Raw genomic sequence first — 17,782 nt, 5'->3', positions numbered from 1 at the left:
CTTCCACGGGAAGCCCAGAAGGTATTTTTCTGTCGAGCTCTCCCTCACCCCCCTGCTGTCTTATATTTCTGTTCTCACTCCATTCTCGGCTTCACGCGCCCGAGTTGGAGAAAAGTGTAGACGAGTAAAAGGTGCCGACTGTGTATTTTCTCACTGATGTCTTCACTTTTAGTTTTAAATGCTCTGTGAGGCATGATGCCTGGCACACGCACACGCTCCCACTCCCATCCCGCCCCCTCACCTACAGTGTATTGGGATGAGTCAGGCTGTGGAGGATGGAACGCGCTGGGCAGGGCATCCTGGCCAAAGGCAACGGTGGGCTGCCAAGACAACGATATAGACGACACACACTACTGGTGTATGCACACCCGGCTTTTCTGTGTTATTCAGTTGGAGGGGCTGTTATAGGAGCCTACAAACAGAGACATGAGGGTATGAGTCTCAGTGACCATTAATGGTGAAGTTTACTCCCATGCATAAGTACATGTTTATGGGTCCACTCGGGCCGTGGAGAGTGAGTTACTTTAGGCGAGGCCAGAAAAAACATGGACACTTCCCCTCTGTCTGTCAGCTGTTTACTATAAATGCGCCATTTACTAAAAAGGCTTCCTCACTGTGTCTGAAAGACTGAGCCTGAGGCCACCGTTTCTAACCGTACGCGTGTCTGCAGTGTGTTAAATATGTGCATGTCATCTCTGACTGAACAGAGGATTACTTCATCTGTTGCTCAGAGTCCTGATACTCTACGTTTCTCAAACTTGGAGAAAGGGGGAGAAATAGCAGAGCCATAACACATAAAACAAAATATAATAAATACATTGATGCAAATTCCAACATACTAGACAACTATAATAGCAAAAACAACTGTATGTGGAACCTGCTACAACTCAAACTAATTGTATTGTGATAAATCCTACTGATACTGATGTTTTTTCGCCAATCTCTGAACATAAGCATTAAATACAAAACACTGGTATGAGAAATGCATTTGAGATACAAATACATATTTTGTCATTTGAATATACATGAAAATACATTTTTATAAAAACTGATGCAATGATTAGTCAATTCATAGATTTTTTTGCCAAAATTAAATTAATTGCCTATCTAAGAATAAATTGTTTGGAGCAGGCAGCCAAAATGTTTACCACTGTGTACAGTATGAGAGCGTAGGCCAGAGTGACCAATGGCATGAGACTGAATGCACAATCCTACCCAGAGCTGACACCAGGATACTGACCATGATACTGACACCAGGATAAGGTACGGGCAGACATACGCGACAAGTGGCCGGAAGTTCCTTCCATCCACCCCCATGATATGGGAAAAAACCCGGAAAGACCGCCCGATGCGACAAAGTTAACGGAGCTGATGTGCGCGCACTAGCGTGAAGTCCGACGCATCGAGTTCAGCATTGGTGAACTATGACCCGGCAGTGATAGGCACCAACCAATAGGACAGATGCTTCCTGCGTTCACTCCACTGGGTGGGGTTTTCACTTGTAGTTTTCTTTCAGTGATCCAGCTCTCCAAATGCAGAGGGAATGCAAGTCAGACGATCCAGAACAAACACATAACACATGCATGCACTCGTATTTCAATACATGTAAACATCCTTATTTGTGGTGAATGGCCTGAATACTTTGCACTGTTTACAATAGGAATGCCTCCCCACCCTCTGAATAGCTTATGTGAGCATAATAAAGAATTGCAGAATAATAAATTACTATCCAAAATAAATGAGACGTTATTTTGATTAATTCTACAGTTTCACATACAATCGTGGGCTACAAAAATAATAAACATCTCTGTGCTTTATTGTCATAAATTGCACCCTTCTACCATATGAATCTGTCATTCATAATTATTGATGTAATTCACATGTAGCCTACTTAAACTGTCTGAGTAAAAACAGACCTACATTTCTTTGACTGCTTTTTTCTGTCGGCTCCAAATCTCTTTGCCAAAAATAGCCGATCTACAAGCTCACAATGCGTCTAGCTGGGACGCGTTGTGAGCTTGTAGATCGGCTATTTTTGGCTTATGTTCCACCCAGAATAGTCATTGCTGAGGGTTCATGTGGTTAATGCTATTCACAATAATGTAATGGTGTTTTCATTTTGTCAAGGTGCACTAATGTTTTCATATTGTATGAAAATACTCTGTCCTCACTTCTACAAATAGCACTAGTCAAAGAACTACACATCCGGAAAACTGGCACTTTTTTGGCACTGCCCACCAGCTGCTCAAAGCCCCGGAAGATATCAAAGGAACGAAGTGCTGCATGGGCTGGCGACTAGCTGGCTCAACTTGTCGCGCATGTCTGCCCGTACCTATACTGACAAGAATACTGACATCAGGATATTGACCAGGGTAACGACCAGGATACTGACACCAGCATACGGACCAGGATACTGACCAGGATATTGACACCAGCATACCAAGGATACTGACCATGATACTGACACCAGAATCCTGATACTAGGATACTGACCAGGATACATGTATCTGACCACTGACCAGACACATCAGCATCACAAATAATAAAATATTGGGCTTGTCTGACCATTTATAGGTTATGCAGTAATGTAGCTTTCACAAAAGTAAACTATCTGCAATGCATAAGGACATTTCCACAAGGCTTCATTCATTAGTTGAGGCAAGGTGATATGAAGTCCGTCTCAAGATCCGCCTCTCATTTGTGGTTGAATGTGTCCTGAGGGCGGGGTGGGTCAGAGGCGGAGTAGAAGTGACATCTCACATTGTGCTTTGCCATTGTTTTGTTCACCTCCACCTCTCAATGAAGCATGTACTTGCTATATTGCTCATTGATCATGCCTTTTATTGTCTCTGCTAGGCCGAAAGGCATGGCCGAGACTATGTTTTGTTTCCCCTCTGTAGCACAAACATCACTGTTTAAAACTAAAGTGTCGACAACATCTTTGCTCTCCATAACGGTTGTTTTGTTCTGACAACTGAGTGAAACCGGATTCACTTGTAATTTCCTATGGATGTACTAGTCATCTTTCCTTTAGAGTTGGGAGGAGATCTTGGCTGTAGGAGTCTCAACATTCTGATGGAAAGGCAAAGATTTTCTGAACTTTCTGAAGTTGTGCATATGTACTGTACATGTGTGCATGTGTGCGTTTGCGTATAGTGCCTGCATGTATTTATATGTGCACACGTCCCAAAAATCATAAAAATAACATTGGTCGTTGTCCATGTCCAAATGGGAAATGAGCTCAAAAGGCCTCCAGCGTAGACCTCTGGTGCCATTCTGTCACTCATGACACAGAAAACGTACTGATGCTGCCGCCAATTACGTACGGCACGCCACCATCGCTGCTGCTGCCAAGCTGCCAACACTAAACACACTGTCTTCCCTCTTACCCCAGGCAAGAGATGTGCCTCTGCATGTTAACATAACCCCAGTGTTTTACCCAAGACGGGACACAAAAAAAATTAGAATAGAAAGACACAGACTAGAAAGTTAACCTGACCACGCTTCGGGGTATTACCCAGCAATGATCAAATAAATCCCCCTGGCCTGCCAAATTAGATTTTCCAGAAAATCACTTTAGCTCCGCCAAGCCCTCTCTCCCCCCAGTATTGACTCAATGACGGCAGTGAGAGGGACACTGCCAGAATCCTAAAAGCCTTTGATAAGTGTCAGCTGGAGGGAAAAAGAGAGGATCATTACCTCACTGCAAATGTGCCAATACCACAGTATAATACTATAATGTGGTAAGAAAAGAGGTATGACAAAGTGTTGTTTATCTGCTGTTTAATGGACTGGTCACTGTCTGTGGTCAAGGTTCCAGTCAGATAAATGTCTTGTTTGGATGGAGGCTGGGGCTTTGAGAGGGGGCTATGGTACTTCTCCAAGCTGCCCTGACCTTGGCTTTGTGGTGGTGACCCTTTAAAAAATGTAGAAACTCTTGTGAGACTCACAGTCTGTGAGTCTGTGAGTCACAGTTTCAAGGTTCTTGAATCTTACTTATTGTACTTTTGATGGCCTCCCAAAGCTCAGTATATTCCTTTTTGTTTCTGAAAAATAATACTCTGTGAAGTTCCTAACAAAAACTCCTCTGTGAAGTTCCTAACAGCAAACCAGCGCCAAACACCAGAAACAACCCAGAGATGGCGTGCGTGCATATATACGTATATGCGTGCGCGTGTGTGTGTATCCATGCAGAGTTGAGTCATCTATACAAACTTTCTCAAAGCCAGTTGAAGTATTGACCCAATTTAGTGTCACCGCTGTGTGATGAATGATCTGCACTTCATTTATCTTTTCTCCGATATAAAGAGATAAGACAGGCTGGCTTGATCCCTCTGCCCCGGAGCGTGAGGACGGAGCATCTCGTCTGGCATGGCGCTGCATGGTCTGAATGCAAGCATGTGCATCGATACAAATTCACTCAGCTGCTTCCCAGATGACTCCTGCCTGCCCTTAGGCTCGCAGAACCGCTCCTGCCAAGAGTCCGTATACCTTTTTACAAACAGAATTTCCAAGGGAGATGAAACATACAAACCAGATAATCCCACTCATATTTTAAAAATTCCCTTAGATCCCCTTCCAGCTATATTATGTATGCTTACTGATACAATACGTTGCTGGGGGATGTTGGTGTGATGGAATGGAACTTTTAACCAAACCTTTGGAGAGAAGAACAAACAAACATGTTTGCTGCTCTACTGGCTGCTGTGAAGCATTGGAACTCTTTCAGAGCAATAAAAACCATCAGCGAGAGTTTTACAAACCTCTCCCTAATTCCTCTCTCTCTCTCTCTCTCTCTCTCTCTCTCTCTCTCTCTCATTCTGTCACAGTCACCCGTGTGTCAGGTTTTCCATCAAGTGTATCGGTCCTTTGTGTGTGAGATTTCAGGGCGGTCCCACCATAACCCTTCACTCATCCATGACCTTGGCAGGGTGGAATGGGAGGACTTCGATTTTCCACCAGGCCAACTGGGGATGTTGGCGCTGAACCGTGGAGACAGAGGTCCTCTCGGCCACTGGGGGGCAGTGACGCCCCATGGTGCAGACACTATGGCAACTTCTTATCATTTTGATCACATCAAAGACCTTTACAGATGGAAAAAGGGACATTTTTGGGGAGATAGATGAATAATGAGCATGACATAGGTGGTCTATTTTTGCTAATACTATGCTATGGGCTGTATGCTGGAATTTTTATACGACGGTTTATATGACCGTAGATCCATGAATGTAGTACCCTCCCTCTCTCTCTCTCACACACACACACACACACACACACACACACACACACACACACACACACACACACACACACACACACACACACACACACACACACACACACACACACACACACACACACACACTTCACACAATTCATTCTGTTCACAGGGGTTTCCTGTGCTATCATCGGCCCATTTCAAGTGTTGCCAGTGGAACACCTAAAACCACACATTACCCCATTACCACAGTCTCTGCTGAGTCATTTATCTATCATATTACTATTGACACACACTCCCGTGGGTGTCCTTGTCCCTGCTTTCTCTCAACGTACCCATCTCTTGGCGTATGAATGTTGCATGTGTGTGTGTGTGTTCCCAGAAGGCCGCGGCCGCCATAGCGCTACACCGCTAATGTTCCCTTTGAAACATCTGCGGCAGCATAAAGTAAACCACCTTAACATCCCCAGCTGCAGTTGAGTCAACTGTAGAGGTCAAGGTCACAACCCAGCTGAGACCATCCACCGAGTGACCTATGACCCAGACTAGAAAGAGAGAAACTATTTTGTTTTTTAACTGCAAGCTAGAGTAGAACACCTGCGCCATTGTGATTATCAACCACAACGATTTTTGCTGATATTTAAGGTAGTTGCAAGACTAAGTTCCAAATAAGAACAGGGGTAATAATGTGATGTAGGAAATTTGGAATATAGGAATCATATTTTGTCAGAGTAAAATAAACGTGCTACTCTTTTATCGCCACCAGAGGGCAGTAGCAACCAACTTTTCCACATTTCAACCTAATACATTGTGTGTGATTGTTATGATGCACTGATCAGCCAGCCCTGACACTCAGATTCCTGTTCTTTTAAAGTTATTTAAGTTATAAATAAGTTATTTAAAAATATATCCCGCTATGAAGGCAACAACCTGATTGATTGAATACTTTATTAGCAGTTTGCAAAAAAAACCACAGGAAAGTACAGTTCAATACAAGGTCTGCTAAGAGGATTTTAACCCCATGAAAGCCTATGGTTTGTTTCCATTGGGGTCCTTTGTACTCAATTCATAGAAAGTTTTCAGCAAAGTGATGGAATACTTTGGTCACATATTCTTAAAAACCTGGCTGCCAGGTGTTCGTGACTCTTTAACCTCCTCTGTCTCTTCACACTTGTTTATAGCCCCTGTGTGTGATAATATAAATGCATAAAAGTCCAACAAATGGTTTTCCACTCCATAGATTCTTGATGACTTCACAGAATCATTGTCTCGGTTGAATGTCTTCATAAAACACTGGGGATTCCTGCAGAGTGCAGACACGTAGAGAGTGAAGTACCGTCCTCGGCAATAAGACAGAATCATTGAGGACAGATTTTTAAGAAGAGACATTTATTAGACCAGTAGAATACATCACCAACATCATCATGCCATAAAGTTCTTACAGCAGCACTTTAGTCCCTCATTTACAATGGACAGACAAGACAAATGTACTGAGGCACACTATTAATCCCCATTTATACCAGAACCACTTCATCCTCTGCCCGTCTCTACGGAAAGTTCACCCGGTGATTCTAGCGTGTCTCATAAGACTATCCTAAAGCCTCATTTACACGTAGCCATACGACCGTGTCACACATTTTCAAGTGAAAAAACGCGACGCGATGATCATATGACGAGGTATAAATAAGGTCCCTTTCTTGAGGCCCTCTCTAACTTTCTCTTCTTGATACCTCTCCTCAGCCAAGAAGAGAGATTTATATGAGCGAACCACACGAACACTCATGTGACATTATACTGATGTGTTGCATTGTCATGTTTAATTACACTGTTGTGTTTTCATTCTTCATGGCTAGCTAGGTAGCTAGCGAGTCAATTAGTTTAGCTAATGGCTTGCGTGGACACTTGAATCCAGAGATCCAGTTGAGAAGGGCCGCTGGACTGTTGAACACAACTGCTGTTTATCGGAATCCCATACATTGATGTGCAGTTTAGAAATAGTATTCACATCTCTGGAACAGTTATATTGTGTGCTGCTCTAAGCTAACAACAGGATAATCATGGACTATTAGACTAGTATCTCACCTTTTTATAGCCAAACAGGTACACTACAATAGCATTCACATGCATTAGTACACAGTGTCAAACTTCTTACACTATGGTAGTTGCTCTTAGATCTATTTACATAATGTTCACAGCTACATTCCAAGGTTGTGTGTGTGTGTGTTTATGCACTATAACTATTCATTGCCATGTCCAAAATATTAGAGAATGTATTGATAACCCATGCAGCAAAAGGTCTGCAGTCTGTGGGGGAGTATGAATATGAGTAAACACAAACAGAAAAATAATACAGTCTTCACTCTCGGTTATTGCTGGGGGGGGGGGGGGGGGGATTTGTGAGATCTGTTGAACATTATTATTAAATATCCAGATATGTCTAACCTTACTACAGTATGTGTGATAATAATCCCAATAGGTTGGTCCTATAAAACAATTGAATCAAATAAAGACAGAATAAAACAAACAAATGAACAAAAAAAAACATAGCAAGCAGATCATACCCAGAAAAATAGACTGCATATCAAATAATATTTTCACAATGTACATTACTGTATATTAATAAATATACACTTAGTGGAAACATGTACCTGTATATAAATTGCATAATTCACTTGACATGGAAGAGTTCCTCGTAGACACACAGTTGCACAGACGACGCAGTCGGCAGATTGGACGTCAAAGACTTTGACGATGTAAAAAGGTAAACAAAATAGATTCTTAAAACCTTGCTATGTTTTGAGGAGCTTATCTCGGGGGCGTCAACACAAAATCTCCATCCGTTACTCAACTGCTTTCAGGAGAGAGGAATTTCTTAAATAATTTGAGGGCAACAACATAAAAAGGTAACAAGAAAAACTGCAAGCCATTCCCTTTAGCATGAAGAGATGTCAAAGCATTATTTACAGAGCTTAGCTACATAATTTAAGATTATTTTGTTGATGCTGACTGTCTCTCCCAGTTGAGCGTCTTTGCAGTGCTTGGGCATTTCAATCATGTTGACTAGTTAAAGCCTGATTTATAGTCCGTCGTACAACCGCGTCCCGTGCCAAAAATAGCCGCTATTTTCGGCACGGGACACCGTCGCACGATGGAGCATAAATAGCCTCCTCTAACCCCCACTCTTCCCACCATTGTGCTTTACATGAATCGTATAGACGTTTGTGCTTTGTACGTAATACCGCTGACAGTCCATTTCTTCCTCAAATATAGTTTAATACAGTATGATATCTGACCGTCTTTCTGACTAATGTTTTCAGGATGAAGACTTCCTGGTATATCGGTACCTAATGTGGTTGTATGACAACAAAGACACAGAACTAGCATGCCATGACTCGGTGGCATATAGACGCAGCCGTTTACTACATGGAGTCCATCATGTGTGTAGTAGAGCAGTTTAGGATGTCCAGTCCTTCTGCCGGCTGTTAACTGTCCCTCTGCAGTGCTGGGGCCAGCAGAGGCCAGCTGAGATAATATGTCCCTATGGTTTAATGAGATTATGGCCTCCGGTCCCCTGCAGTCCCCTTACTGTAAACATGGCTACCCACGCACATACCACACCAGCCGGCAGCAGGGGAGTATTGCCTTATTTTTTTTTCCAGTTGAACTCTTTCTCTATTCAAAGTCAATGCGGTAAAAGGAGTCTGTTCTCTCAGTATGTGGAGGAAAGTCTGGGTTTGGGGGGGAAGGTTTGCAGGATGAGGGACTGGATGTGGGTTGAGGGTCAGGGCAGGGGGGGTCAAAGTTTATAAGTCAGACACTGCGGGGAGCCCTCTCCAGTTCGTGGGTCCTCCGGTTGCGTCCCTTCTGCCTGTCCTGCAGGTGTTTCCACTTGGCCGCCAGCCCGTGGCCGTGCACGTGGCTGCCGTGGGGGTGCGCGGCAAACGCCTTCTGTTGTTGTTGTTGTTGTTGCTGTTGCTGTTGTTGATGCACTTGTACCTGCTGCACCAGGTGAGCCTTCTGCCTCCGGTGTTTCCTCTCCCGCTTCCACACCTGCTCGCAGAACTCGTCCACGCTGTTCAGGGTCGGGTGGTTGACCAGAGACAGGAAGTCTCTGTACCACAGTTTCTGGCTGGGCGATGACGATGATTCCCGGCCGGCGGAGGAGGAGGAGGAGGAGGAGGAGGAGGTGTCCTGGGCGGGAGGAGGCGGGGCGGCGGCCGGCTCCTCGTCGCGGTGCAGCAGCTCCTCCAGGCGCTCGGTGTCGATGACCTCCAGGGTGACCCTCAGGAGCATCTGCATGAAGCCGTGCTCCACGGCCTGGCACAGGTACACCCCGGAGTCCTTCTTGGTCAACGTGCGGATCAGCAGGCCCTGGTCCGTGCGGATGAAACGCTCCTCTGCTTTGAGCTATACAGCCATGTGCATGGAGGGGAGTAGAGAGATGATGATTAAGAAACAAGAGAGAGAGAAGAAGCCTGGATGACTCTATTGTTGGAGTTCATGTGACCCGTAAATTGAATCTAAATCTAATAATGTGTTTTTCCATATGACTTTTAACCCATTAAGACCGGGAATGCATCTGTGTGTCATTTTTAGATGTCTTTGGCTATTCAAAAACAGCAGATCTACAAGCTCATAGCGCGGCACCGAGTGCCACGCTATGAGCTTGTAGATCTGCTATTTTTGAAAAATCGTGAAAATTTGTGGCAAAATCTTGGATTATGTATTTTTTAAAGCGAACATTTGTAAAATATTTAGTTCCAGGAACCCCCAGAGGCAAAGATTTGAGTTACAAATGTCTGCCAATTTATTTTTACAAAATCAAATATTTGCACAACTTTTCATGACTTTTTTAAAAATAGCAGATCTACAAGCTCATAGCGCGGCACACAGTGCTGCGCTATGAGCTTGTATATTTGCTATTTTTGAATAGCCCAACGAAATCTAAAAATGACACACAGATGCGTTCCCGGGTTTAAAGAGTTAAACACTCATTTCAACTGCATCAACTGCGGTATACAGTTTCACTATAATCTAATAAAAGAGTGAAGCTATCAACTATTATGACTTTATCAGATGGACAATCCTTTCCTTTTAGTATTTCAGTATACTTGAAAAGACACTTAGAAAGCTGAGACATTTAACCACAATGTTAAACAACACTTGAGAGCAAGGGCTCTGTGGGGACTCGATATGATACCTGAATAAAACTATTCAGGAATCCTTGGGACACAAAATGAGGGCCTCTTAACCGAAACGGTTCAGGAGAAAGAGATGCTGATGTATAAGACTGACCTCTTGTTTCTGGTCATCTTTGGTCCGCTGGTACTGCCAGTAGGTCAGCGCTCTCTGGGACTTGGGGCTGCACTCCAGGAAGGTACTGCTGTTCTCCACGCCGTACACGGTCTTATCCAGCATCGTGGCCTGCCCGTTCAGTTCATCTGCAGACATAAAAAAATACCAGACACATGTTTAAGTTAGCGCAAACGATCCGTTGTGGTTGGTTGCAGATTCCATTGGCTGTGGTGATAATTGACCCTGCATGGCTGAATGCTTAATTTAATTTATTTTTTTATAGACAGATGAATGGGGGCACAGTTCTAAAAGGGCTGGCTTTCATGTGTTTTTGTGTGTGATTGACTTGCATAAATGTTCACTATATTGCCTTGTTTGTTGGACAAATCCATTTTTTTCTATACTTAGGGTCTGGCTTTCACATTATTTCTCTCTGTTTCTTTTCTTATCACACTCAATCATGTGCGGAATAGGCCATTCCATACCACACAGTGGAGCCAGGCTGAAGCCAAAGGAAATGGGGCTGTAACTGGAACCCAGGATTCAAATCGTAAAGCAGTAAAGCACGAGAGATGCCGTTCAATCAAACCCATGTGCGTTCCTGCATTTAAACTTCAGCATTGATTCTGACTGACCTCCAAGACGCTGTTTATCAGTATATTTGACAATTAATATATACTGTAGTAGGGACACCATAAAGTGTAACCTGTAAAGAGAAAATGTAATTTGTAGTTTTGTTCTCACTGAATGTATTAACCCATTAAGACCGGGAACGCATCTGTGTGAAATTTTTTAGATTTCTTTGGGCTATTCAAAAATAGCAGATATACAAGCTCATAGCGCGGCACCGAGTGCCGCGCTATGAGCTCTGCTATTTTTGAAAAATCTTGAACATTTGTGCAAATATTTGAATATATATTTTTTAAAGCGAACATTTGTAAAATGTTTTGTTCCAGGGACCTCCAGAGGCAAAGATCTGAGTTACAAATGATCGCTTTAAAAAATGTATTCAAAGATTTGCACAAATGTTCAAGAATTTTCAAAAATAGCAGATCTACAAGCTCATAGTAGCTTGTAGATCTGCTATTTTTGAACAGCCAAATAAATCTAAAAATGACACACAGATGCGTTCCCAGTCTTATTGGGTTAATGTAAGTGTGGCTGTTGGCTGTAAAAGAGGAAACAAGGCACCCTACGCCAGTCCACCTCACCGCCTCTTCCAAAAATGAAAACTCTAACGTGTGGCTTTCTGTACTGTGTGGGTGGCTACAGGGCACCAACACTTCGCCTCCGTGTGAACTCTCTCTCCTCACACGGGGCAAGCTTTTGGATAACAGGGCTTCGTTTTTCTAACGTGCAAATGAAAGAAATGTATAATTAAGAGAGTTTCGGGAGAGCGTGTTCTGACCACAAGTCTGATCCTTTTGGACTTGAGACCACTAACAGGGCCAGTGGTGTAGCAGGCCTGGAGACATGGAGGAGGCTGGGAGGAGGAATCCTGACCATGTTAATTATAAGCTCCCCATGGACTCCGGCTCTAATCTTCACTTCCGCCAACAACGCACATGAAACACGTTAGACGCAACACCACCGCACGCATGCAAATTGTTTTCTTGTATGTTTCACGTTTCCTTTGATCACTGTAAAAAGGCCAGGAGGCGCTTAATAGGAAGGCTTTGTTTGTGATCAAAGTTGTGCACAAATCCTAAAAAAAAAAAGCTCCTTTTGTTTTATGTCAGCAAAGCAGGACATGCTCTGAATGGTTGCAGCCCAAATATACCATTTGGAAATAATATACATTTGATAGTGGCATTATGTTGTCATTGGTAATCATGGAATAAGTATCGTGATCACATGTTCATTGCTGCACGCACTCTTGGTTATTACATTTATAAATGTTAAGTATTAGAGTCAAATCAGTGTTTATGTCTGTTTACCATTATGCTGGAGATCAGAGCACTGTGTGAGCGGGTCTCCGTTCCTGATGTCCTGCCTCCTCGTTCGCCTGCAGAAAGACAAATATGCAAATGCTCATGAGTCCATGGGGGCTTATGGTTATATATGTGCACACATGCATCTGTGTGTGTGTGCATGTTTGTTTAATTGCATGGACAGCGCTGGTGGACAACAAAGCAAACAGGATAAACACCAGTCGCCCATAGTGCCATAAGCCTTTAAAACAAAAAGGCTTATAGGCTTTAGGTGAGACAACAGAAGAATTCAAACCCTAATGAATCACCGCAGCCTGCCCGCCACTGGCTGTCTCCCTCCTGGGTGCACGTACAGTACAAAAAGGATAGAGTTCCACCATGCGCACGACAATTATGAACACAGAAACACTGCAAGTGTTGTCTGTAAACACTAGTGCAGCAAAAGGAACAATGGAGCCTGCCAAAGTGAAGCAGACAGATTTAATCACAGCGAAAGATGTGGAGGTAACCCCAAACCCCCCCAACCTCGACTTGCCATCTCTCTGACCCAGTGTTGTGGTCAATGGGTAATTGGAGGTATATATTGAGGCAATGTCTGGCGGGCCTTGTTTAGAAAGCTAGCGTTCCGAACACAGGACCCTGGAGTACAACTAGCAGAGGAAAAAACGGGATACCGAACCAGCTAGCGTTCCAATCGATATTAAGCCCCTATGGAGCTTTGTGAGTGGGAGGCGGCGCTATCCGAGCGTTGACACTTGTATACGTGCGCGGGCGTGTGCACACACACACACACAAAAAATATACACAACCTTACAACCTTACTACTGTACTACCACACTGCTGACTGTCTTAGTTACCATCTATACTTGCACCCTAGTTTCACCCAGACAGACTTGCCTCCAGACATCACTGGATATCGGTTCTCATTTACAGTAAACACACGCGGCATGTTGTATTCCGACCTTTCTGGGGAGAAATACGAGCCCTCTTACCTTTAGGGGCTTCTGGCAAGCATACAAAGGCTGCTCTATTCCTGAGCCCTACGTACCTCCTCCAAGTACTCTTAAGACTCAGACCCAGTCTGCATATGTCCTTAATCTGTGGATGTGAGCACCGCACTGCTCCGGCTCTGATCTCATTCAGTCTCAATAATGTAGTCAACATGTAAAACACAGAGCTATAAAAAGCGTCCCCTCCCACATGTGTTGCGCATTTGGGCATTTTGTTAAAAATCTTCCCTCGCATGGTGTATTTAACCTGGGTCCGTGCGTGGTTGACCGTAAAACCACACAGTAGGTAAACACAAGACCGTATATATACAAGGCATATATGATGAATGTGGCACGTGACGCGCTGCGGCGTTCATATACTGTTACCTCTTAGCCATGGGGAAGTATCTGGAGCACTCCGTTCCATCCCAGGCACAGTAAGGATCTCTGGCCAGGCAGCACTCGGCGCAGGCCTTTCCGTACACCTCACAGCGAAACAGGGGCATCTGAGAGACGCCGATGGCTGAACCCAGGTACAGTTGTTGCTGTGGATGGAAAAAAACAGCTTTCAGTGTCATTGTTATCGTTATCATATCTCAGTGAAATATCACTTGGCATTAGAATCACCTTATGAGTTTGAAGTATCAGGTTGCAGTTATATTAAGTTGAGCAATTTGAGATACTTAGCCTACATGGGCCTAAAGCTACCAGCCAGCCAGTGCAGCGATAATAGGAGTGCAGGAATGCAGACAAACGAAACCATCCCATTACAGGTGCACATACCCCTCCCCCTGCTACCACTCCATTAGCGCGTTCTCACCTCTCTCCACACCACTTTCGTTAATTAGCTTATACTCTCAAGCTGACGTTCCAACAATCAAGATCTTTGTGTGTGATAACAGGTCGGCTCATCTCGGTCTTTGTAAGCTCATTTGGTTGACAAATGCGTCTTTGTTCCACCTTCCAGTCCTGAGGCGACATGCGTCACGGACTGGGTGAGGGCTCTCAATCTCTCTTTTAACGACAGAGAAACAGTTCATCCAGATGTACCAGTGCAGTCAGCAGCGGGAGCCACTTCTGTGTGTCATTCACCACACAGTGCTCACATATCTTCATCTGTCTATTTACCCTCCATGCCGTCCACTGACTATACTAACTAATTAACTGGTAACTATACTTGCATCTCGCCACTTTAAAATAATGACCCTGTCTCTTGCAGCAGTGGTTCTCAAACTTTTTCACATCAAGGACCCCCGAATTGATATGTATTTGGCCGCGGACCCCCATCTGAAAATATTTTGTGCCAGGGACCCCCCCATACAAGATTTGTGTGAAAATGTTTCAAAAATATTCCAAATGTCCAATTTTGCAAGAATGTTTTTGAAAATGGCAGATCTACAACAGCTTGTAGATCTGCTATTTTCAAATAGCCAATGTATATCGGGCCCAAGTGGTTAAACTGAATTGAATGCAAAATTAACTCATTTTGCTGGGAACATCCTGGTACCCCCCCCCAAGGACCCCACTTTGAGAACCAATGTCTTACAGTATGTCTAAGTAAAAACAGGATCCAGAGTTGCATTTACAATTTTAGGTATTTTGTGTAATGCTCTTATCCAGAGCACATCACAAGCCGGCGATACATCAGAGCCGTCTCGTCTGTAATGTTCAATAAGGGGGAAGTGTGACAATAAGAACAAAATAACCACTAGTTCTAATAGAGCACCAAAGTCTGACGTAATTTACGCATCATACCTGGGTCAGGTTTTTTTTCTTCCCATTCTGAATTCCCATAGACGTGTTTAATATCGCGTCATATAAGAACTGTGTTCCAAAAATAAACAAATGAGCCGGGCGGTTTAACTCGTATTGATATGAAGCATCAACTGACGGCGAGAAAACGCTAACGTTACCGCCACCGAATCAATAACATTTTCGCCTGTATCAAATATGTAAACGATGCAGAGCCACCTCCCTGACAATAGTGCTGGGACAATTTGTTTATTTTTGGACCACATTTCTCATATGAGACGATTCTGAGATGACCCAATGTTATTCTCCATAGAGAAATGACTTCCGTGACCCAGGAGATGAACGAGTGACGACAGGTATACTCTGTAGAACTAGCATAGCAGAATGACAGCCATTACCTGCTTAGTGGAAAGTTCCATTGCTGTTATGGCTGTCGGCTCCTGTAACAAACAACAATGGGAAAGATAACATTAGTTACTGTATGTCCTTACATCGATGCAAGAGGAGGCCATATACTCTGGGGACTGAAGACACATGAAGAGAGAGCAAACCTACCCTGAAGACGGTCATCTCCTCCAGTAGGACCTCCTCCAGATCGTGCCAGGAGCCTCTGGGGACCGACACGACCTTCAGTACCGTCCCCATGTCTGGAAGACAACACACACAGCCTTTGTCAATACACACTCGAGTCGATTGCATTGACCAATCCTGTCTGCTTCATATATAAATGTGCGCATACATTGTGGCAGGGGTGCACAAACTGTTGGGCCATGCTTGTTGCGAACCAACCCAATATAGTATTATGTTTGAATTATGAATTATGTTTTTATTATGTCATAATAATTAATGGACAATGAATTGTTTGAATTCTGACAAAAGCCATGGTTTTAATAATCAAAAGCTAAATAAAGGGATAAATAATTTGTGACAAGAAACCTATTTTGACCAAAAGCACACCAAAGGGTGCTCCTAAAAGCACTTACACAAGTCCATGTAACGCGTGCGTCCATTAAACAATATCTGCTTATACATAATACATTTTCATTTTAACAAGACTAGAGACTAGAATGTCATGTCTGACATGTCATATGTACTGACATGATACTAAACATGATACTGACCATGATACTGACCATGATACTGACATGATATTCTCATGATACTGACATGGTACTTTTTACTGAAATTGTCAATGTCATGGTCAGTATCATGGTCAGTATCATGTTACAGGGCTGTAACAGGGCCTGACATGTGTACAGTATGTGTACCTACAACAAGCATGCGTGTTTGTGTGCAAAGTGTGGCATGTGTGGTATGTGGAACTTAAATCTATACTGCTATGCATTATCCTGAGTAAGTGTATGTACTTCTATGTTTGTGAATGTATAAAGCTGCATACCTGTGCCTATGAACATGACATCATACTGGCCATCCTCTGCTTCCACTTTGTCCACCACTATCTGGGTGAACTGGTAGTCCACATCTGTCTTGACTATGATTGGTCGGTTGTTGATGGGATAGACAGGGTTGAACATGGCTGGGTGACCTCGGGCGAAAGTTATGACCTCGTCAGGAAGGTCCTTGGTTGTATCAAATCCTCCAAACGTCTTGCTAGGGCACTGCGGAGACAACAACGTCTGTTTATCCAAAATGTATGCTTCACAAGGTGCAAAATTGCTTCTATTTTGTATGTATTCTTCTTCCCATTTTGGACTCTCAAATAGAGGTTAGATTCCATTCCATTCAGATGTATGTTAGATTACTTCACATTCCAATAATAAAATATATATTTTTGGGCAGTTTATTGCAGTTCTTGTAACATTAAATCTGTGAATTGTTTTAGAAATATCACGGCATGTAATGAAGAAGTGACCAAAATCAAAGTCGGTGAATAAACGGTGAACGGTTCACATGCTTGCACTCACCGTGCCGGGGCGTGGGTAGGGAACGCGTCCCTGGAAAGGCACCCACTGATAGTTGGGTCCGTCTCGGTGGGCGTAGGGTCCGAGGAACACCCTCCTGATGTCTGCCATGCTGTACAGACATACAGCCGAGCCTTTGAAGATGTTACTGATGGCCGGAGAGAATGAAGCAGAGGAAGAATTAGCGGGATGCAATGTAAAGCCTTTTTTGCACCTGACACTAGGCATTAGATCAGTGGTTCTCAACTTGTGGGTCATGATTTTGGGGGGTCCCCAGATGACAGTGAAGTGACAATTTAAGGGCTTTTAAGACCTTTTTAATCCCTTAAAAAAAGAAAAAGACCATTACTGCATCAAAAGTAATCAATAAACTATAGTATAAAAACTGGCCACATTTTCAAATAATATAAGAAAGAGGCAACAATTGTGAAAATAGCAGATCTACAAGCTCACAACACGAGGCGTTGTGACCTTGTAGATCTCCTATTTTCGCAACTCCTAGAATTCCAAGTGTTTGTCAGGGTGGGGGTCCCCAGTTCAAATATGATTCTTTTGTGGTGTCCAGTTCAAACATGATTCTTTTGTGAGGTCTCCAGTTCAAATATGATTATATTGGGGAGAACCACTGCATTAGATGACAAATTCAGACACACAGTGTATGTTTTGGACCTGTGG

At 43.5% G+C, this 17,782-nt stretch overlaps 2 protein-coding genes across 2 annotated transcripts in view; one reads left to right on the top strand and one right to left on the bottom strand.

The window, feature by feature from the left end:
- rbm28 (RNA binding motif protein 28) overlaps positions 1-17,782 on the top strand; it is an 895,251-nt gene that overhangs the window by 713,574 nt on the left and 163,895 nt on the right. The gene's annotated exons all lie outside the window — the stretch shown is intronic.
- The window catches only part of sema3ab (sema domain, immunoglobulin domain (Ig), short basic domain, secreted, (semaphorin) 3Ab), a gene marked incomplete at its 5' end in the record, with an annotated part of 38,862 nt that continues 27,707 nt past the window's right edge, over positions 6,628-17,782 (bottom strand). The window contains 8 exons of the mRNA XM_080438543.1: positions 6,628-9,625; positions 10,514-10,659; positions 12,451-12,518; positions 13,821-13,978; positions 15,584-15,625; positions 15,741-15,832; positions 16,585-16,804; positions 17,111-17,255. Of these exons, the coding sequence (XP_080294669.1) occupies positions 9,029-9,625; positions 10,514-10,659; positions 12,451-12,518; positions 13,821-13,978; positions 15,584-15,625; positions 15,741-15,832; positions 16,585-16,804; positions 17,111-17,255 (1,468 nt within the window). The 3' untranslated portion in view covers positions 6,628-9,028. The remainder of the gene's footprint in view (positions 9,626-10,513; positions 10,660-12,450; positions 12,519-13,820; positions 13,979-15,583; positions 15,626-15,740; positions 15,833-16,584; positions 16,805-17,110; positions 17,256-17,782) is intronic.

The sequence above is a fragment of the Gymnoscopelus braueri genome (assembly GCF_963280865.1).
Source record: "Gymnoscopelus braueri genome assembly, chromosome: 9".
In the NCBI taxonomy this organism is placed as follows: domain Eukaryota; kingdom Metazoa; phylum Chordata; class Actinopteri; order Myctophiformes; family Myctophidae; genus Gymnoscopelus; species Gymnoscopelus braueri.
This window is presented reverse-complemented; position numbering and strand designations above follow the sequence as displayed.